This window comes from Dama dama, chromosome 31 (genome assembly GCF_033118175.1).
Source record: "Dama dama isolate Ldn47 chromosome 31, ASM3311817v1, whole genome shotgun sequence".
Lineage (NCBI taxonomy): Eukaryota > Metazoa > Chordata > Mammalia > Artiodactyla > Cervidae > Dama > Dama dama.
This window is the reverse complement of record NC_083711.1, coordinates 26,492,350-26,516,281: the sequence shown is the minus strand read 5'-3', so window position 1 is coordinate 26,516,281 and position 23,932 is coordinate 26,492,350. Positions and strand designations below refer to the sequence as shown.

The window sequence follows — 23,932 nt, the reverse complement described above, 5'->3', positions numbered from 1 at the left end:
TGCTTCATATGGTTCTTGGGAATCCAGGTGAAAATTGCTATTGTCTTGATCCCATCAGATTTTTCCCCCCTTTACCACTTTTTTCTTAACACTCTTCGATTTTGATATTTTCCATATTTGAGAGAAGCCAGTAAAGCTGTTTCTGAATAGTAACAACAGAGAAGACAGATCCTGAATTCTATCATTTGTTAGTTATTACTGGCATGGATGAGAACTGAATGTATATTAATTTTTTTCCAAGTAACTTTTTTTCAGACTGTCTTCAAGGTTATAATTACACTCTTGTATGAGTCTCTTCACTTTCATGCGTTCATCACCAAAAATCAGAGGTGTCATAAAGACATTACTATTACTGTGCCACTGTAAGACCACATGGGCCGTAAAGAGACTGAGAAGTAGATTTGTGAGTTAGGAACTGATCAGAAGGATTTTCTGAAGCAGATAGATATATTGCAACTATCTGTGTGTGATCCAAAATATGCTATGGGCAGTACTTTTAATGAATCAGAGGTAATGGATGCAGTCTCTTGATTGCTCCAATATTATAGCTTCATAGTGTCTTGAGATTTTCATTTCTCAGACGAAATTCTTATATAAACATTTAAGAATATAGCCATTCCTCGGTATCCAGGGGGATTGGTTCCAGGACCCTCCCTGACCCCAGCAGATACCAAAATCTGCAGATGCTCAAATCCATTATACAAAATAAACTATTGTGAAAACAAAGAAATACTTAAATATTTAATACTTAATAGCAGTACATTTTTCTATTTAACCATTTCTATGTTGGTGGTACTTGAAGATTATGGAAACTGGCATGTTGTATTAAAAATATTTTAAAAAATGTTAATTTGTTGATCAAGCATCTTAGTGCTTGTTTTAGGGTAAGCCTTTTGGCATTTACAAAAATAGAATTGTGATTAATTATTTAACACTATCATTTGTGCAAGTGCTTATGCTATTGGCAGAGTTTTGTGTTTTGTGTGTGTGTGTGTGTGTGTGTGCGTTTTAATTTATTGGAGTGATAGTTTAGCAGTGCATGTGCCTTGTAACTCTTAAAAATAAGTTAATATGGATACAGGGCTGCTGCTTAGATGTTTAGATTGTATGGTTGTACAAGCAGGGGTACCTGGCCTGCTGGCAGAATGGAGCTGGAATTTAGCCTATGCTGAGCTCACCAAGCCTTAAAGAAGAAGCATGTTTTTAAATAAAAAGAACATTGGTTTTTCTGAATGGTTCTCTTACAGAGCAGCACATTTTTCTAAATTGTCAAGAAGGTGGTGCCTTTTAAAAAATTCTTCAGCTCAGACGGGATGCCTTTTTGCACTTTGCACAAAGGCACCATGCCAGCTAGCTGTGGCCCTGTATGGAGATTTTGAGAGATACTTACATGCATATCAGATCACATTTGCTACCCAAAAAAAGTGCAACGTTTGATTTATAGTAAAAATCAAAGGACTTTCAACTTGCATGTAAAGGAATTATTTTGTTTTTGTGATTTTTTTTTTCTCTATGATAACCATTCAAAAGTTCTTACTTTAAATCCCTTATGGCAGATCATGATGACACCGAACATGCAAGGTATTATCATGGCCATAGGTAAATCCCGGAGTGTGTATGACAGGTGTGGCCCTGAAGCAGGGTTCTTTAAGGTACAATGAACATTTTCATTTTATTTATTTTTTTTAAGTGAACTTCTTAAAATGTTGCATTTCCTTGAATTAAATTTGTTTTCCTATGTAATTTCTCTCTTCATATCTTAGCCATGACCACCTGATGTTCTGGGGGTTTCTTTTATACGTGAATCTAAGACTGATTGTTTTTTTAATTCAGATGCTTCAACAAAAACAAAGCATTTTACCCAAGTTACCCTAATAGTACACCTCTGGTTTGTTAGCAGGAGTTTGAATTGTATATATATTTAAAGCAAATACAGGGTATTGATGAGCAAAAGTAGGAACTGAGTATCTGCCTCTGGAATTTTTTTTTTTCCTCTGATAATATTATTAGTCAGTATGGCTTTGATTTTATTATCATTTCATACTAAATTGCTTTCTTCCTTTAGTTGTTTCTAAAATAATTCATTTATTATTTTCTTAATTATGTTCCTCATAATTAATTTTAATATCTTAGTTATTTCAAAACATGCGACCATCAAGCTGATGCATTATTCTGTGACTAGATTTTTCTTCCCTCTTATGCCAGATGTTAACAATGTTTTGATAACAGTATTATTTGTTATTATATATTTGAAAGATGAAATCACTCCATTTGGTTTTCACTTTCTTTAGTGAAAGTAGCTCACTTGCGTTCAACTCTTTGCAACCCCATGGACTATATACCGTCCATGGAATTCTCCAGGCCAGAATACTTGAATGGGTAGCCTATCCCTTCTCCAGGAGATCTTCCCAACCCAGGGATCGAACCCAGGTCTCCCACATTGCAGGCAAGCTCTTTACCAGCTGAGCCACAAGGGAAGCCCAAGGACACTGGAGTGGGTAGCCTAGCCCTTCTCCAGCAGACCTTCCTGGGGGTCTCATGCATTGTAGGCGGATTCAGCCTACAGCTATCAGCAAAGCCCAACTTGAGGTTAATGAAAAATAATCACTTTTTTTCACTCCTCCCTCCCCTTTAGTGTTTGTTATTTACAAAAAACAAAAAAACAAAAAACAAACTTTATTGTGGTGTAGTTCACGTCAGCAAGCCATGTAAGTTATATGTTCCCTTTCTTGACATTTACTATTTAAAAATTTCCCTTTTCTATACTCTACCACCTTTCAACTCGATCTTTAAGAAATTTCTTTTTAGTATTTCTTTTAGTGTATAGTACAAACAAAGGCCTTGTTAATAGTAGACTTAGATCAGTAAACACGTTAGACTGGTTAGAATTAGAGTGACCAAGCATCCTGGTATGCCTGGGACGGAAGGATTTCCTGGGATACAGGACTTTAGATGCTAAACGATTAAATTTCTGGCACACTAGTCCCAAAATGAGTTGTTCACTTTGTTAAGATCCCATGAGAGAGTTTGAAAACTACTTTACCATAAAAAGAAAGAAAAACAACTTTTATGTTTAAAAATTCTAGCCTTATTCCCAGGTAACCTACATTTCTTTTCTTAAAAATCACTAAATACATGTCTTCTAAAGTGTTCATCTACTTTGTGGAAGAGTTACCTGTCATTTCCACTACCATTGTCATTTTTGGTCAAGTTTGGGTATCTTTATATTGAACTGGAAGCTTCACTTTTATTTATACATGGATACTTTCAAAGAGCCAACTAATAATACATACTATAAACAACGGTAATCACACCATGTCCCCGCCACCCCCAATCAGTGATAACACTTTTCAATTATTTCATCAAATCCTTTTGGTTTTATTTAAGAAGGATGCCTGTGATTTTGTGATTCTTAGTTTACTTATTTCCTGTTGAATTCCCGACCATGGAATGTGATTGACAAGCTCTCTTTATTCTCCGGCCTCATATACACACATTAAGACATACAATTTTTATCCCTACGTCAACACACAGAATTTTGTCATTTGATTAAATCAGAATTCTCAGCTTGTGCTGTTACTTTTTCTGTGCTACTTAGGGTTGAACTGAGTCATAAACATTATTATTGTACTTTTCCCCCCTCAGATTTCATTTTCTTTGGAATTAGTTGTTTTTTTTGTTGTTTCCTTAGTTTTTTGCTCTGTTCTTCATTAGAGTTTTTGTGTGTTTTTGTCGTTGCTGTTGTTTTGTGTTTTTTGTAGAAGTCTATTCTGGAGCTTTATGACCTGCTCCGGTCTGCATTGGTTTTCCTCTCTTCTTCATATGTAACTAGTGTCTGGAGATCTTTCGCTGTCACTTTCGGGATGGCCTTTGCATCTTGCTCTTTATGTATTTTCTGTATCTCATTTATTTGTTTTTAAATTTACCTGCTGATTCTGATGCAGCAGAAAATCTCTAAAGTTTATTATTTCTCTACATTTGCATCTATCTGTAATTGAGGAATATGTATGTTTTATATACATACATAATATAGGGATGTTTATATTTAAAATATATATATTTATATACAAATATATATATAAATATAGGGATATATAAATATATATATCACTTATATTTATATAATATAATATATATAAATATATAAAATATAGGGATATGTTTATAATTAGTGTATATTTTTGGTATAGGTAAATGATTAGCATTTTGAAAATTCTGGCTGATAATATAAAATTTGAGAAAACATGTCCTATAAATAAGAAAAATAACATATACAAAATGCAGCCATTCAGTAATAATAGTGGTGTCTCAAATAAAACTAATAATAACTGTCTCTCCTGCTGCCCTGTTCTAACTACTTCTAACATTTGTATAGCCTTTCTGATATTTTTGTTTGTAAAGACATACATAGAGAATTTTTTTGACTTTCACTATTCATATTATTTTATAATTATTTATATTTTATAACTCAGAAACATATTGTGAGTATTCTTAGGCCAATATATCTACCACATTGTCTATACCACCTGCATTTAGTATTCTGTGGTATAGATGTACTCTCATTTATTATATATTACCCTCTCTTTGGACATATGGCATATATTTTTTCCCCATCTGCCATTTCTGTTTGAATTTAGTCTCTGGTACCTTTTTCTATAAAGCAGTTTTTAAAATACTGTGGTAGCTATACTATCTTTCCTCTCTTTTCTGGAGTTTCATTGCTATGCAAAAAGTCATCTTCAACAAAGGTACTATAAATTTTCTATAATTTTTCTTAAAACATTGTTCTTAATTTTTATTTTATAAATTCAGAAAGACCCTATTTACATTTAACTGTAGCATTGTATTTGGGCTTTCTGCATTCTATATTAAATAAAAAATTGCTCTATGTTTTTATTTGGGGGCTGTCTTCCCAGGTTTGCAGTTATACTTGTTAAGTTCCTTTACTGTCCTGTTTTCTTTAACTCTAGTGTAATTTACATAAGAATTAACTGTTCTTAAGAGTAAACTAGAACTCACTTATAATATAACCATATGAGCTTGGCCTCTTTTTTTGGCTGTAGATCTTTTGACAGAGTTTTTTATTCCCTTTACAACAATTGATCTGTTTAACTGTTCTGTACATTCTTGACATTTGATTCTAATCATTACTGACATTCAGTATGAAATCACAAAATATGTATATATAGCACAGAATCTAACATATGACGATTGCTTCTGTCTTCCTATGTTCCCTAAATCAGATATAGTATAGTTTTAATTTTCTTTCTTTATAATGCTTGGTTTATGATAAATTAAGGTAAAGGTTTTTTGTTGTTTTTTTTTCTTTTTTAATATTTATTCTGTCCTATCACAATACTAAAGAAAAATCTTTGTTGGATTTATTTTGTATTAGCTTTTTTGCTGTGAGAAGATGTTTTTCAACTCTGTGCATATATAAGTACTTCTAAATATAGATTTCCTTACGCATTATAATTAAAACAATTTTTTAAATGTTATATATGTTTGCTAGTTGAAAAACCATATGATGAAAATGTTAGCTTTGTTACTGATAAAAAGATCAGTTGGTCAATGAAACTTACATCTCGCTGGGTAAGTGTCCTCGGTAAGGCGTAACTTCTGAATTAGGAAGGGTTAGCAATCTGGTCAGTCACAGTTACTATTTCAACCACAAGCCCTCCCACATTGGGGTCTGCCTCTATAAACCGAATACTAAAGAGTTAATATGCAGGCAGACACTTAAGACACTCAGGTAAGTCCTTCTCCCAAGATGACTTTGTTATGATTGGTTTTCACTGTTAAGAGAAAGTCCCCAAATCATAGTGGCTTAAAGACAGAAATTTCTGTCATGTAAAAACAAAATCCAGAGAAAGGCAATACAAGGCTACTATGATAAGCAAAAAAAATAAAAGCCAGAAGGAAAGGAAAGGAATAATACTCTCAAAGTACTAGTTACTCGTATGTGTATGTATGGTAGTAGGAGTGGGAGGGGTCATATCATAATTAAAATCGTTGGATTAGTATTATTTTTTTCATTTACTTTCAGATATTTTAAATTTTCTTTTATGTATTTTTTTATACCTATTAAAGTGCCCTTAGGATTTTAATGAAGCAATAACACTACTATATTATGAAACTTTTTTCCTTGCCTCATAACAGTTATTTCATTGCCTCATAACAGTTGTTCCCAGTTGGTATAACTTTATCAGTTTGCTATTTCTTTTTAAATTCCTGTTATTATTACTTCTCTGTTTATTAAGTAGTTATGAAAATATATTTACTAAACTATAAAACTTGCTGAAAGTACACAGTTCATGAAGTTTACAGCTCAGTAAATTATCACAGAGTACACATATTCATGTAACTACCTATCCGGTCAAGACAGAGAACATTATAATACTCCAGAAACTACCCTTGTTTATCCTTCCTGTGAACTACACTCTTCCCCCATCCAAAAGTAGATGTTATCTGAACTTCTGACAATGTAAGTAAGTTTTCTTGTTGAACTTTATATACCTGGAGTCTTTTACTGTAGGTCCATTGTGTCTGGCTGCTTTTACTCATGAATATGTTTGGAGCTTCATATGTATTATTGGATATAGTTAGAATTTGTTTATTTTCTTAATGGTATTTCATTGAATAACTACACTATTTTTGTCCCATTCTGTTGATGGGCATATTCAAAAGATATTTATTATGTGCTTATATCAAAGTATTTATATCAAGGTACTAGTGAATATAGCCGGGGAAATGATGGACTAAGTTTCTGCCTTAATGAAGCTTATTTTTCTAGGAGAAAGTAAATACTAATTGGAGTTACAATCAGTATGATAAAGTAGCATTTTGACATGGAAGAAGAACATATAATGGAAAATCAGAAATGTTATCTAGAGGACTTCTTAGAGAAAGTGATGTTTAAACTAGTAAAATACACATATATCAAAACATAGAATGTAAACATTTCTCTTTCACTTTTTTTTCTTTTTATTTTTTTGTTGAAGGATAATTGCTTTACAGAATTTTGTTGTTTTCTGTCAGACCTCAACATGAATCAGCCACAGGTACACATACATCCCCTCCCTTTTGAAGCTCCCTCCCGTCTCCCTCCCCATCCCACTCTGTGTTGATACAGAGCCCCTGTTTGAGGTTCCTGAGCCACACAGCAAATTCCCGTTGGCTGTCTGTTTTACCTATGGTGATGTAGGTCTCCATGTTACTGTTTTCATACATCTCACCCTCTCCTCCTCTCTCCCCATGTCCATGAATCTATTCTCTATGTCTGTTTCTCCATTAATGCCCTCTAAATAAATTCTTCAGTACCATTTTTTTAGATTTTGAATATGTGCGTTAGAATACAGTTATTTATCTTTCTCTTTCTGACTCACTTCACTCAGTATAATAGGTTCTAGGTTCATCCACCTCATCAGAACTGACTCAAATGCTGAGTAATATTCCATTGTGTGTATGTACCACATCTTTTTTATCCAGGTCATCTGTCGATGAACATCTAGGTTGCTTCCATGTTCTAACTATTGTAGATAGTGCTACAGTGAACAATGGGATACATGTGTCCTTTTCAATTTTGGTTTCCTTAGGGTATATGCCTAGGAGTAGGATTGCTGGGTCATATGGTGGTTTTATTCCTAGTTTTTTAAGGACTCTCCATACCATCTTTCATAGTGGCTGTATCAATTTACATTCCCACCACAGGGCAGGAGCATTCCCTTTTCCTTACACCCTCTCCAGCATTTATTGTTTGTAGATTTTTTGATGATGGCCATTCTGACCGGTGTGAGGTGATATCTCATTGTGGTTTTGATTTACATTTCTAATTTCTAATTTACATATCTAATTTCATTCTTTTATATGTAGCTATTCAGTTTCCCCAGCCCCATTTATTGGAGAGGCTGTATTTGCCCCATTGAATAGTCTTGCCTCCTTTGTCAAAAATAAGGCACCCATAGGTGCATGGGTTTATTTATGGGCTTTCTCTCTTGTTCCTTTGGTCTATATTTCTGTTTTTGTGCCAGTACCATACTGTCTTGATGACTGTAACTTTGTAGTATAGTCTGAAATCAGGCATGTTGATTCCTTCCAGCTCCATTCTTCTTTCTCAAGACTGCTTTGGCTGTTCAAGGTCGTTTGTGTTTCCATATGAATTGTGAAATTTTTTGTGCTAGTTCTGGGGAAAATGCCATTGGTAATTTGATAGGGATCACATTGAGTCTGTAGATTGCATTTGGTAGTATAGTCATTTTCACAAAACTGATTCTTCCTCCCCAGGATCATGGAATATCTCTCCATATGTTTATGTCATCTTTGATTTCTTTCATCAGTGTCTTATAATTTTCTGTGTCTAGTTCTTTTGTCTCCTTAGGTATGTTTATTCCTAGATATTTAATTCTTTTTGCTGCAGTGGTGAATGGGATTGATTCCTTAACTTCTCTTTCTGATTTTTCATTGTTAGTATATAGAAATGCAAGTGATTTCTGTGTATTGATTTTGTATCCTGATACTTTGCTAAATTCACTGATTAGCTCTAGTAATTTTCTGATACTATCTTTAGGGTTTTCTGTGTACAGAATCATGTCATCTGCAGATAGTGAGAAGTTTGCTTTTTCTTTCCTGATCTGGATTCCTTTTGTTTCTTTTTCTTCTCTGATTGCTGTAGCTAGGACTTCCAGAACTATGTTGAATAATAGTGCTGACAGTGGACACCCTTGTCTTGTTCCTGATCTTTGGGGGAATGCTTTCAGTTTTTCACCATTGAGAGTAATGTTTGCTGTAGGCTTATTATATATGGCCTTTACTATGTTGAGGTAGGTTCCTTCTGTGCCCATTTTTTGAGGAGTTTTAATCATAAATGGGTGCTGAATTTTGTCAAAGGCTTTTTCTGCATCTATTGAGATTATCTTATGGTTTTGATCTTTCAATTTGTTAATATGATGTATCACATTGATTGATTTGCATGTATTGAAGAATCCTTGCATCCCTGGAATAAACCCAGCTTAATCATTGGTGTGGAAACTTCTTGATGTGTTGCTGAATTCAGTTTGCTAAAATTTAGTTGAGGATTTCTGCATCTATGTTCATCAGTGATACTGGCCTGTAGTTTTATTTTTGTGTGTTGTCTTTGTCTGGTTTTGGTGTCAGGGTGATGGTGGCCTCATAGAATGAGTTTGGAAGTGTTCCTTCCTCTGCAGTTTTTTGAAAGAGTTTTAGAAGGATAGGTATTAGCTCTTCTCTAAGTGTTTGATAGAATTCTCCTGTGAAGCCATCTGGCCCTGGGCTTTTGTTTTTTGGTAGATTTTTGATCACAGCTTCCATTTCAGCTTGTAATTGGGTTGTACATAATTAATATTTCTTCCTGGTTCACTCTTGGAAGACTGAACTTTTCTAAGAATCTGTCCCTTTCTTCCAGGTTATCCATTTTATTGCCATATAGTTGTTCATAATAGTCTCTTATAATCCTTTGTATTTCTGCATTGTCTGTTGTAACCTCTCCTTTTTCATTTCTAATTTTATTGATTTGATTCTTCTCTCTTCTTTCCTTGATGAGTCTGGCTAAAGGTTTGTCAATTTTGTTTATCTTCTCAAAGAACCAGCCTTTAGTTTTATTAATCTTCACTGTTGTTTCCTTCATTTCTTTTTCGTTTATTTCTACTCAGATCTTATAATTTCTTTCCTTCTATTAATATTGGGGTTTTTTGTTCTTCTTCTTCCAGTTGTTTTAGGTGTAAAGTTAGGTTGTCTATTCGATGTTTTTCTTGTTTCCTGAGGTAGGATTGTTTTGCTATAAACGTCCCTCTTAGAACTGCTTTTGCTATAGCCCGTAAGTTTGGGGTTGTTGTGTTTTCATTGTCATTTTGCTTCTAGAAATTTTTTGATTTCCCTTTTGATTTCTTCAGTAACATGTTGATTATTTAGAAATTCATTTTTTAATCTCCATGTGTTTGTGTTTCTTACAGTTTTTTCCTAGTAATTGACATCTAGTCTCATAGCATTGTGGTCAAGAAGATGCTTGATATGATTTCAATTTTTTTAAATTTGATTTGTGACCCAAGCTGTGGTCTATCCTGGAGAATGTTCCATGTGCACTTGAGAAGAGGTGTATTCTTCTGCATTTTGATGGAATGTCCTGAAAATATCAGAGATCCATCTCATCTAATGTATCATTTAAGACTTGTGTTTCCTTATTAATTTTCTGTCTTGATCTGTTCATTGGTGTGAGTGGGGTGTTAAAGTCTCCAACTATTATTGTGTTACTGTCAGTTTCTCCTTTTATATCTGTCAGTATTGAGGTGCTCCTATGTTGGGTGCATATATATTTACAATTGTTATGTCTTCTACTTGGATTGGTCCCTTGATGATTATGTAATATCCTTCCTTATCTCTTGTAATATTCTTTATTTTAAGATCTATTTTGTCTGATATGAGGATTGCTATTCCAGCTTTCTTTTGCTTCCAATTTCCTTGGAATGTAGTTTTCCATCCTCTCACTTTTTGTCTTTAGATATAAAGTGGGTTTCTTGCAGACAGCATGTTATATGGGTCTTCTTTTTGTATCCATTCAGCCGGTCTGTGTCTTTTGGTTGGAGCATTTAATCTATTTACATTTAAAGTAATTATTGATGTATATGTTCCTATTACCATCTTATTTGTTTGGGGTTGATTTTGTAGATCTTTTTCTTCTCTTGTATTTCTTGACTATATAAGTCCCTTTAACATTTGTTGTAAAAATGGCTTGGTGGTACTGAATTCTCTTAATTTTTGCTTGTCTGAAAAGCTTTTTATTTCTCCGTCAATTTTGAATGAGATCCTTACTGGGTACTTGATTGTAGATTTTTCCCTTTCAGTACTTTAAATATTTCCTGCCATTCCCTTCTGGCCTGCAGAGTTTTTTTCTGAAAGATCAGCTGCTGAGCATATGGAGTTTCCCTTGTATGTTAGTTGTTGCTTCTCCCTTGCTGCTTTTAATACTCTTTGTGTTTAGTCTTTGTTAGCTTGATTAGTATGTGTCTTAGTATGTTTCTCCATGGGTTTATCCTGTATGCGGCTCTTTGTGCCTCTCGGACTTGACTGACTGTTTCCTTTCCATGTGGAGAAATTTTCAACTATAATCTTCTTCAAAAATTTTCTCATACCCTTTCTCTTTCTCTTCTTCTTCTGGGACCCCTACAATTCGAATGTTGGTACGTTTGATATTGTCCCAGAGGTCTCTGAGACTATCCTCAGTTCTTTTCATTCTTCTAACTTTATTCTGCTTTTCAGAAGTTACTACCATTTTATCTTGCAGCTCACCAATTCGTTCTGCTTCAGATGTTCTGCTGCTGAGTCCTTCTGAAGTATTTTTAATTTCAGTAACACTGTTGTTTGTCTGTGTGATTATTCTTTAATTCTTCTAGGCCTTTGTTAATTGATTCTTGTACTTTCTCCATTTTGTTTTCAAGGTTTTTGATCATCTTTACTGTCGTTATTCTGAATTCTTTTTCAGGTAGTTTGCCTATTTCCTCTTCATTTATTTGGACTTCTGTGTTTCTGGTTTGTTCCTTCATTTGTGTAGTATTTCTCTGCCTTTTCATTTTTTTTTTTTTTTTTAACTTACTGTGTTTGAGGTCTCCTTTTCCCAGGCTTCAAGGTTGAATTCTTCCTTTTGGTTTCTTTCCTCCTAAGGTTGTGTAAGCTTCATGTAAGGTGATATTTGTGCTGTGTTTGTTTGTCTGTCTGTTTGTTTTTCCTCTGATGGGCAAGGCTGAGTGAGATGGTAATCCTGTCTGCTGATGATTGGGTTTGCATTTGTGTTTTCTTTGTTGTCTAGATGAGGCATCCTGCACAGGTTGCTACTGGTGGTTGGGTAATGCTGGGTCTTATATTCAAGTGGTTTCCTTTGTGTGAGTTCTCACTGTTTGACACTCCCCAGGGTTAGTTCTCTGGTAGTCTAGGGTCTTAGAGTCAGTGCTCCCACTTCAAAGGCTAAGGGCATGTTCTCTGGTCAAGAACAAAAATTCCACAAGTGGCTTGTTATGGCATTAAGTGAGATTAAAACAACAAAAAATGAGAAAACAAAGATGAACCCCAAATGGCAGTTACAAAGTTAGGCAAATAATAATTAAAATAATGGAATATATACATATACACCCGTGAGCAAAGTCAAAGCAGTCCAATGTAAATACATTGGACTATTTACATTTAATAGTCCAAGTACAATAGATTGACCTGGCGAACAAAGGAAATCAAAAATTATATTTACCAGTTAAGAACAAAACTAAAGCACAAACTGGAAAACAAAACTAAAGCCAAATGCCAAGTGGGGAATAAAGCAATGAAAATAAAACTGGCAAATGTGTTGAAAGGAAAGAAAGAAAAGAAAAAATAGATATGCAAAGTTAAATAGAGGTAGATGAAGAAGATTTTATTATATACATTAAAGATTATCTGCAAGGGGAAAAGATCAGTAGGAAAGGCAAACAAAGGAATAATATAGAAAAAATAAGTTTTAAAAAAATTAAAAGTTAAAATTATAAAAAAGAGAAAAGAAAGAGAAGAGGGAAAAAATGGAAGGAAAAAGGAAAACTCCACAGAATGACAAAAGCCCAGTGTAGATGCAGAGGTTTATAGCAACAATAAAAAGTGTGACTGAATATACACATGTACATACACACCCATAAGCAAAATCAAAATAGTCCAACAAAATAAAGTACAATATGTTGACCTGACAAGCAAAGGAAACCAAAAATTGTTTCTGCCAGAACAAAAGTAAAGCACAAACTGGAAAACAAAACTAAAGCAAGGTGCCGATTGGGGAAGAAAGAGGTGAAAATAAATAAAACTAAGAAATATGTTGAGAGGAAAAGGAAGAAAGAAAAGAAGAAAAGAATAGATATATAAAGTTAAGTAGATGAAGTTTTTTATACATTAAAGGTTAACTGCATTGGAAAAGAACAGTAGGAAAGGCAAACAAAAGAATAAATGTATAATGAGAGTAATAAGTTTAATAGAAAAAATAAAAATAGGTTTAAAAAATTAAAAGGAAAAAAAAAAGGAAAGCTCCCCAGAACTGCAAAAGCCCAATGTAAAGGCAGAGGTTTATAACAACAATAAAAAAAAAAAAAAAAAAAATGAAAAAAAAAAAAAAATGACTGAGAAAGAAAAGAAAAAACTCAAAAGCTTAATTAGATTTCTTAGTGCCAATAAAATCGACAACTATAACAAAGAAAAGAAACTTCAAAAGAATCTACAAAACAAGTCAAAACATAAGAATATGGTTTTTCATGAGTCACTGCTGTCCGAGTCCTTTCCCTCGCTGGGAGTCACAGTAAACCTCACCTCGCTAGGATGCCCTCCAACACTGTGATATCTGAACTCGGGGGCCCAGCTCAGATTCTAATCTGGTCCTACTCCTGTGTGTTCTTGCCTCCAATGTCCACAGCTATCAGAACTAGTGCGTTTTCTTTTGTGGGAGCTCTCAATAACCTTTTGTGTATTCCATAGACACAGAGTCTGCCTAGTAGATCGTGAGAATTTCATCTGCAGCTTGTACAGCTGGTGGGAAGGTTTTGGGTCTTCTTCCTTAGCCACACTGCCCCTGGGTTTCAACTGTGGTTTTATTTCCACCGCTGCACGTGGGTCGTCCACTGGGGTTTTCTCCTGAGGCTGCCCTGGAGGACTTGGGTTTGCCCCTGTGAAGGCCAGGTGTGGAGGTGGTGCAGCTGCTTGGGTTGCAGGGGCTCTGGCAGCACCAGGTACTTAGGGGAGTTGGAGGCTAGGGCAGCAGGAAATACTGTGCTCTAGAAGGGTATGGCAACCACTATTGGCCAATATGCTCCAATATTCTTGCCTGTAGAACCCCGCCTCCCTGACAGAGAAGCCTGGCAGGCCACAGTCTATAAGGTCGCAAAGAATCGGACACTACCAAAGCAACCCTGTGTACATAGATGCAAGACTTTTTTTGCCTGTGGCAGCTCTGGCCCAGTGAGAGTTGCGCATGAAGGTTGCGCAGCTGCTTGGCTGGCAGGGACCCTGGCAGTGCCAAGTATACAGGGACATGAACTGCCTCTTCCGCAGGAGTTATGGCCCTAGCAGAGTCTTTTTTTGAGGGTCTTGTAGCTGGCGATCAGAATACCTCTTTGGCCAGTCTTTCTCCGCAGCTCCACCCATTCAGGCACTTAGAGGGCTCCCTTGCCTGGGGTCCTTCTCTGTTTGGCGTGTCAGGCATATTAAGGGGCCCCCCGGCTGGGGTCCTGCTCTGTAGTTTCAGCGCATCAGTCCCTTAAAGGGGCACCCTGGGTGGGGCCCTGCTCTGTAGGTTCAGCGCATCAGTCCCTTAAAGGGGCACCCTGGCTGGGATCCTACTCTAGGTTCAGCGCATCCATCACTTAAAGGGGCATCCTGGCTGGGGTCCTGCTCTGTAGGTTCAGCGCATCTGTCCCTTAAAGGGGCACCCTGGGTGGGGCCCTGCTCTGTAGGTTCAGCGCATCAGTCCCTTAAAGGGGCACCCTGGGCGGGGTCCTACTCTAGGTTCAGCACATTTGTCACTTAAAGGGGCACCCTGGGCAGGGTCCTACTCTAGGTTCAGAGCCTCAGTCACTTAAAGGGGCACCCTGGGTGGGGCCCTGCTCTGTAGGTTCATTGTGTCGGTGTTTGATGGATCACTCTCTGTGTTGTTCAGCTGCCAGCCGGCATGTGGAGGAAAAGCTGTGGTGACGGCTCCACCCCCATTTTTGAGAATGTTAGGTTGTACATATTAGGTTGGTGCAAAAGTAGTTGCAGTTTTGCATTGTTTAACTTTGCCATTGGATGTACGTTTTTAAATGTGACTATGTTGTACATCATTTTAATGCACATTTCTTGCTTTATGTTTTTTGCTAGTGACATTGCTTGCTGTTTATTTTATATGTATTTTAGTCTATAGAAATGACATTAAAAAAAAAGAAATGACATTAGACAAAAAGCAAATTTGAGCTCTTTTCTTATTCAAGTTCAAAATGGGTCATAAAGCAGTGGAGACAACTCACAACATCAACAATGCATTTGGCCTGGAAACTGCTGACAAGTGTTCAGTGCAGTGGTGGTTCAGGAAGTTTTGTCTAGGAGAAGAGAGCCTTGAAGATGAGGAATGCATTGGCCAGCCATTGGTTGTTGACAGTGACCAATTGAGAGCCATCATTGAAGCTGATCCTGTTACAACTAATCAGGAAATTGCCCAAGAGCACAACATCAACCATTCTATGGTCGTTTGGCATTTGAAGCAAATTGGAAAGGTGAAAAAGCTCAGTAAGCGGTGGCTTATGAGCTGACCACAAATCAAAAAACTCGTTTTGATGTGTTATCGCCTCTTACGCTATGCAACAGTAACAAACCATTTCTAATCAGTTTGTGACATGTGATGAAAAGTGGATTTTATAAGACAACTGCAGTGACCAGCTGTGGCTGGACCGAAAAGCTCCAAAGCACTCCCCAAAGCCATACTTGATTCAAAAAAAGGTTATGGTCACTGTTTGGTGGTCTGCTGCTGCTGTGATTAACCTCAGCTTTCTGAATCCTGGTGAAACCATTACATCTGAGAAGAATGCTCAGCAAATCAATGAGATGCACCAAAAACTGCAACACCTGTAGACCATTAGAAGGGATCCAGTTCTCCTCCACGACAACCGCATGTCATGCACAGCCAACGCTTCAGAAGTTGAATGAATTGGGCTACGAAGTTTTGCTTCATCTACCATATTCACCAGACCTCTCGCCAACTGAGTACCACTTCTTCAGGCATCTCAACAACCTTATGAGGGGAAAAGCTTCCACAACCAGCAGGAGGCAAAAGATGCTTTCCAAGAGTTTGTGGAATCCTAAAGCACAGATTTTTATCCTACAGGAGTAAACAAACATTTCTCATTGGCAAAAATGTGTTGATTGTAGTGGTTCCTATTTTGATTAATAAAAGATGTGTTTGAGCCTAGTTATAATGATTTAAAATTCAGGATCTAAAATCATAATTACTTTTGCACCAACCTAAATATATTATTGAAAATTCAGTGAACATAGCATAGTAGATTTGCCCAGTCAAAATATTTATGAATTTTAACTCACTTGTTTAATTTAAATAAATAAATATATTTTAATTAATAAAATAAATTAATAAAATACCTTTAAGTTGACTTCAAATATTTATACTAGTTTGTACTTTCGTTGCTTGTTAGTTTGCAAAATGATATGAAAAGGCTAATAACATTATTTTATGTATCTCTGATCTTTAGTGAGACTTAGTATCTTTCTGAAATTTTTTGTCTGTTGGTATTTCTTATGTTCACTGACTATCCATTTTTGTACATTTTATAGAGGGTTTTTTCCCCTTTAAGTTAAATGAGCATTTGATCTGCTAAGAAATTTGAATCATCTATAAATTTGTAAATTATATTTTGTGATATCTTAACTGTACCTATTTTTTTATCTTATAAAATATAGCAATATTTCCTTTATGGATTTGAGTGTATATGATCTCTTCCAAAATTATGCTTATCTTTAATTCTATCACTTTTTTTTTAATTTGCTTGAATCCAAGATATAAGATTTCAGTTTTTTCCAAATAGAGAAATATGTAGATAGTCCAGACATAATATGATTTATGTCATGTTGACTAATACATTCTTTGCACACAGACTTAAAATGCTGTCTTTATCATATAGTATTAAGTATCATTTATAAGTGAGTTCTTTTGGGTCTCCCTATTCCACTGATGATTTTTATCTTTTTGAACATTATACCTATTTACATTATGTACCATTTGTAATATATTTTCACATTTTGTAGGAGAAACATCTTTAATTTTACCAATGGAAAGTTTGTCAGGTTTCATTTTTTCTGTCTTGATAATTTTTAATTGCCACCTATGTTCTCAAATCCTTTCAGAATTTGATTGTACCTCATATTATTACAGTGAGGTGGATAATTATATTTCTCAGTATTTTGAGTCTTCTCAGAACAAGATATGCCTCTTCACTTTTTTGGCCCTCTCTTAGGTCCTTAAGTAAGGTTTTATTATTTTACTTCAGCATGGTCTTATACCTTCTTTTTAAATCTAATCTTAGATGTGTAGAAATTGTTTCTGTGAATTGAGTTACTTATCCTCAACAAATTATTGTTAGAGTATCTTGTAGGAAAGCTAATTACTTGTATTTATTCATATAGTATCAAATTATTTTATTACTTTATTTTTTCTAATAGGTTTCCAGTGGATTCTCTTGATTATTTTAGTAAACTGCCTGCTAGTAATTATCTCATTTGTTGTTGTTGTTTAGTCACTAAGTCCTGTCCAACTCTTGGGAAACCTGTGGACTGTAGCCCACCAGGCTCCTCTGTCCATGGGATTCCCCAGGCAAGAATACTGGAGTGAATTGTTTCCTACTGTAGAGAATCTTCTTGACCCAGGGATCATTTTTACCCTGTCTCTTGCATTGGTGGGCAGATTCTTTACCACTGATACACCAGGGAAGCCCCAGTTATCTCATTACCAGAATAATTTTTGTTATACTTTTTTCTTGTTTCATTTCTGAAATATATTCAGGCTTTCAGAATATAGTTAAATAATAAAATAATGGTGATAAACTCCTTTGCTTACTTCTTGAGTTTAATGTGAATGTTTGTAGTGTTTTATTATTAAATAGGATGTGTAGTGTTGGTTTTTAATAGCTCCTCTCTTATAGATTTAAAAATAAAGACAGTTTCTTAAATTTACAGTTAAAGTTTTATTTTAAACTGATTGATATTGGAATTTAGATATTCTTTTTTTAAATGCATCTATTAGAGACTCTGCACAAATTTCTTCTTAATGCTTAATTCTTGCAAAGGAAGGATCTTAGCATTGATCAATCTTTTTTTTAATTCATTATAAACACTATCTCTTCTTATATTTTCTTTATGTATACAAGGAAGTTTATCAAAATTAGATGTCAGTCTGGGCAAAATTAGCCTTTGTAAAAATATTTGTCAACTTTTAATATTCATATCATACTAGTTTTATATAATAAAGAAATTTTCCCCCTTTTTTATGTTCAGAGCAGTTTAGATATAGAAGTCATCCGGTCTTTGAAGATTTGCTATAACAGCACAACTCTAATACAAAATGAGCCTAATTCCTTTATTGGGTATAGATTATAGGCAGCATTTTCAGGTATCTGTAGTTTTGCTGGGTGTCTTCAGTTTTTCTGCTTTGTAAAGTAATTCTGGTAACTTATATTTTTCTAGATGATCATCTGTTTAATAAAGAGGTTATAGTTTATTGGCATAAAGTTATGTGTATTATTCTTTTATAAATTTTAAAACTGTTTCCTGTATTTTTGGTATTCCCACCTTCCTGATTTCTGATGTTGTTTTTCTCCCATTTTTTGGTCTTCTGTTCAGATTTTTGCAAAGAAAAAGCCTTTTGTGGTCTTTATCTAATTGCCACATTATTTTCTTTCTTCTTTATTTTGGTTTATTTTCTTTTTCTAGCTTCTTGAAATAAATGTTATTTTATATTGCTTAACTTGAAATTTCCTTTGTACCAATCTGGCTGTGTCCTTTAGATTTTGAGATTGCATATTCCTAATATTATTATAATTTTGATTCCTTTGGTCCAAGAATAGTTTATAGAAGAATACTGTTAAATTCCCAAGTGTTCAGTTTGGGAGTTACCTTTAATTCCTACTTATATAACATACAGTCAAAGACTATAACCTATGTGATTCTGATCCTCTGGAATTTGAAGTAGATTTTTTTGTATCTCTTAGTACACTATCAATTTTTAAAATAAAATGATATATTTAGCTTTCTGAATTTTACTGTAGCTAATCTTGCCTTAGATCTTACTGCCTCCAGAGTATACTATATATTTGTATATTTGGTATTTTAAATAGTCTGTGAAAGTCGCTCAGTTGTGTCTGACTCTTTGCAACCCCATGGACTCTACAGTCCATGGAATTCTCCAGGCCCAAATGCTGGAGTGGGTAGCCTTTCCCTTCTTCAGGGGATCTTCCCAACCCAGGGATTGAACCCAGGTCTCCCGCCTTACAGGCGGATTCTTTACCAGCTGAGCCACAGGGGAAGCCCAGATATAACTTCTATAAGAAATAATACATGTAGAGTATGTTTTATCATGTGATTCAGAAAAGTAGAAAAAAGTCAAACTAGAAATCATTTGGAAGAAGATTTCAAAAAACAGATTTTAACCAGTCTCATTGAATGGATCATGTGTGGCTTGATGGGAGATGTCAAGGACATCATCCAAGTAGAGAACTTAAGAAACAAAGGCTTTTCATTTTGTGAGGAGTGGAGCTTGATTTAAATAGAGGAGTAACAGGAAGTAAGACCTAATAGGTAATGTTGAGGCTGATTAATAGGACCCCATTAAATGTTAACTATATTGTGTAGAGATCTCCTGAAAATACCAGCGTGGAACACCTCATTGAAAATTTGAAGGAATAGATATGATGCAATATATTTTGAAAGTCAGAAAAACTTTTTGAGAAGGAAGTTGATAAACAAAAACATTCATTGATAATTTATGCTAATAAAATTTAGTATTTTTGTGTTTGAAAAATTGCTCTACAAATTTAGGAGTGGCATTTCTACCTCTACTGATTTAATAAAACACCTATAAATTGTGAGTTTGGCATTTACTCATTATAATTAGGAGAATCGTAAGTAGAGCAAAATCAAGAGGTAAACATCATCTTAAAGCTGACAAATAATCTAACTCTGTAACAGAAATCTGTTTACTATCTATTAAAAAAAAAAAAAATCACAGCCTGCATTTTGAAGGGAGGTGAAAAAATGGATAATAATTTAGTATTATAATGTCTTATAATCTAAACCTATATTATTATTTGAGAGAGAATTTTATTTTGGTCATACCAGTTTCAGCCAAAAAGATAACATCTGAAATATTTAAATACACAAAAACTTTCTGATAGCCTATGGCAATAATTGTCTAAAGGGTCATACAAGGAAAAACAATTACTTTTTGTTTTACGCTTACTCTCAAATTCAGTATAGTGTAGTTATTAAATGACCATGTGCCTTTTTTTCAAATTGGAAAATTTTTTAATTTCAAATTGGAAAGATTAAAAGAGTTTGTAAGCAAAGCATGCAGTAAAGTGAGTCATGATAGCATTATGTGACAAATATAGTTAATTTTCATGGCTGCTTTTTAGCACAGCAGTAAAGCTTTAGAATGGCATATGTATGTCTAAAATAAAGTTGGAATAATTTATTTTAGCTATAGAGTAATTATCTTATTCTATTTATAATGCTAATCTGTATAGAAAGGACTTATTAGCCCCCCCTTAATGAAGTTTAAAAACATATAACTAGAATGTTCCATTTACTGTTTTTCAGGTACATTTTCTCACTTCTGTAAAATACAGCCAAATAGGTGATAGTATCTGGATGGCCAAGAATTGCTTAGGAAACGCATGCAAAAAAACCCTTTCCAATAGAATGGACTTTTTGTAACATATTTTGCATGTAGCTCCAAATGTCTTATGGTTAGTAGAAAATAATTTAGATATGATATCTAATATAAGTGAATATTTTAATTAAAGTTATCTTTAATTATATGGGCTTCTTACATATGGCAGTGCTTGATATATATCTCTATACATATTTCTCTGAGCAAATATTTTTCAAATCATTTGCTTATGTGTGGGAGCACACATTAGTATTTATTATTTCTCATAATAGTAGTTGCAAATAAAGAAAAGGTAAGCTCAGTATCAAGGTAGTAATAGTGATAGTGTTCATTGATCAACTTTACACTGGTAAAATTCAAATATTTTTGAAACAAAAAATTTATAGTGAAAAAAAAGCTTACTTTTTTATCCCTTATTTGTAACCTCTACAGTTAAAGTTAATTGTGATGGTATATTATCATCCATTTAAGAGCCAGCCATTTTCTTTCAGATATGAATATTCTAGGGACCTACAGCTCAACCCTAGAATTGTAGATATTAGAGGTGTACTTCAAATGGAGCATAGATTAGGAGATATACCTAGTATCTCAGTCTTCTGATTCCTCTGAATAGACTTTGACCAAACTCTGATAAGTTTTGCAAAATAACTCATAGTGAGCTTAGATATATTTAAACTATGGAACATGGGACAGTGTTCTTAGATATACTACTACCTTTTTTGGTAATATTTTAAAAGGAAAAAAGCATATTTGAATATAAGGATAATTATAATATTGAAGGATGTGAATTATTATAATTAACTAAGATTGGCATTTTGTTGTATTTTCTAGGCAATTAAGTTGGAATATTCAAGGTTGGTTAAATTGGCCCAAGAAGATACCCCACCAGAAACAGACTATCGTTTACATCATGTAATAGTCTACTTTATCCAGAATCAGGCTCCAAAGAAAATCATTGAGAAAACATTGCTAGAACAATTTGCAGATAGAAATTTGAGTTTTGATGAAAGGTAATTTGAAAATACAAAATGTTAAGTATTTTATTCACGTGCTCAAATTGCCCGTGTTGTTTTTATAGCTCCAAGTGCAATTTTTGAATATGTATTTTACACATACACATATTTCAGTAATGCAGCACAAAGTTTGACTTCACTTAATTTGACTTTACTTACTTCAGTTGCTTTGTAATTTATTTATTTATAATCATGACTTTTAAAACTTTAACCCCAAAATAATTTAGATTATTTTATTACATTTTAATTGTGAACCAAGGTACTGAGATAAGCAATAGAAAGATACACAGAAGAGTGTAATATAATTTTCACTGGCCTTTGGGGACTAAAAATTTCAGAAAAATAAAGAATTTCTGAACCTCTGCACTATCGATATTTTGGGCCAGATGATTTTTTTGTTTAGGAGGTAGGGGCTGTCCTATAATCTGTAAGATATTTAGTGATGCTCCTGGCCTCAACCCATTAAAGCTAGTGGTACCCCTCAAGTGGTGACAACCCAAAATGTCTCCAAATACTGCCAGATATCCCACTGGGAGCAGAATCATCCTTGTTTGAGAACAGTTGGGGAAAGTAATTAATCAGTATGCACAAAGTAATTATACATCTTCTGACGTAAAGAGAAGGCTTAGAATGGTTAAATGAATTTTGGTTTGCCAAAAAGTTTTTTCTTAGAAGTTCCTATAAAACTCTTTACTAATGTTGAAAATTAAAATTTAATCTAGTTAGAATAAATACTATTTAAAAAAAAAAAACCAAAAACATTCAGCCCTCAGGTAAACACCCAAAGTATTGAAGAGTTTTAAAATGTAGAAACATTTATACTATCTTGGAGTTCATGGTAAATACATTTTAATTCTGATATAAATGATTATCCTTTCATGAATGTCTCAAAAATACTGAATTCAAAATATGTGTAGTAGAGAAGAGTGTGACGGAAAACAAAGCATCTAGGATTAATTTCTGCCTCATCATGTGTCTGCTGTGAAATTTAGGATTAAGGGAAATAATACAAGTAAATGGTTTTGAGCATTATCTGGTAAATACTCAGTAAGTATTGGCTATGAATGTTGATATCACTTTATTTTGTTAAATATAACTGAAGAACTCAGAAATTATGACCCTCTTTTATCTGGGCTGTGTACTGTGTTCCAATGAGTATATGCTATTGAATTTGGGGAAGATATTTGTGAGGTATTCCCTTTGACTTTTCAATCTTCTGCAGTTAGTAGCCCTGGCAAGTAAAAATTGTTTGTTTGAGAAATCTAATTTCTCTTGTGCTTGAAATATGGAGTAAACTGTATGTGATAACTATAAATATACTTTGGGGAGATTTCTTTAGCAGTGGTTCTGATCATAAAATCTGTTGAAATGTTGCCATTCCTATCTGAAAGGATAGGCACATTTTGGATATCTTTTTACTATTTATGAATAATATTATTTGGGAGAAGTGAGATTTCATGTCTCTGGAGCTTGCTTAATAGAGATACATTATCAATTTTTAAAAACTTTCTTTTTTCATGTTTAATAGAACATAATTTAAAATTCATATGTAAATATAACATGGTGAATTAGAATCATTGCTTCTGTCTTCTTCATATACTTAGTAAATATCCAGTATTGTCCAAAAAACCACAGTTTTCACTTGAGTTATTTGAAATTTGTTTCCTCAAAAATACTGCACAGTGATAGTGGATTTCATTTTCATATGTGTTGGGTAGTTTAATTTTGTATAAAACACGTTTTTTAAGTTTTTATGGATTTTGCTTTTGATTTAGAAATATTTTTTATTTGAAGGTGTCACAACATAATGAAAGTTGCTCAAGCCAAAATTGAAATGATAAAACCTGAAGAAGTAAACATGGAGGAGTATGAGGTAATGTGCCTTTTGGGAGGTTGAACTGTAGGTTGAGGAATTCTTTGGTTCAGTATTCTTTCATTTCAGCATAGCTAATAATCACATGAGAAAATTCATCATGAAGGGGTGAAGTAACCTGCCTAAAGTTATCATAGCTTCATGTCACAACTTGATTTAGCAGAACCGACATTCTTAAATGCTGCATTACAGTGAAGCCATGCTATACATTTTCTTTGCTTCATATATATATTTTGAGGGGAAGTTAAAAATTTGTTTCAGTCATTGTATGCCTTATGTATTTGTCATTATTGGACAGTGTTGTATGAGAGAGAGCAAACATGTGAGCATTTGTATTGTGCTTGTGGTAGTTTTTGTCCACAAAATTCTCTTTGTGTTAACATTGGCTTTAAAATTAAGTTACCGATTCAAACACCTAGTATTTTGTCAAGTTTTTAAGTTTAACTTTCTACATTGTTTTTCCAAAAATTTTTACATGAATAAATCTTAATTTGTATCCATGAGTGCCTTTGACTAGTGATTGGTCACGTTTGCAAACCTGATTACTTTATATTCCCTTAAACAATTAGTATAATTCACTACATTTAACAGATAAAAGGAAGGATA

At 34.1% G+C, this 23,932-nt stretch overlaps 1 protein-coding gene across 4 annotated transcripts in view; it reads left to right on the top strand.

The window, feature by feature from the left end:
• Nucleotides 1-23,932, top strand: part of USP25 (ubiquitin specific peptidase 25) — a 155,533-nt gene that overhangs the window by 119,337 nt on the left and 12,264 nt on the right. For 3 of the 4 annotated variants that reach the window (XM_061134150.1, XM_061134151.1, XM_061134152.1), the window contains 3 exons: nt 1,557-1,652; nt 21,272-21,450; nt 23,248-23,326. In XM_061134150.1, coding sequence (XP_060990133.1) covers nt 1,557-1,652; nt 21,272-21,450; nt 23,248-23,326 — 354 coding nt within the window. The remainder of the gene's footprint in view (nt 1-1,556; nt 1,653-21,271; nt 21,451-23,247; nt 23,327-23,932) is intronic. The other variant, XM_061134153.1, reaches the window with a different exon arrangement.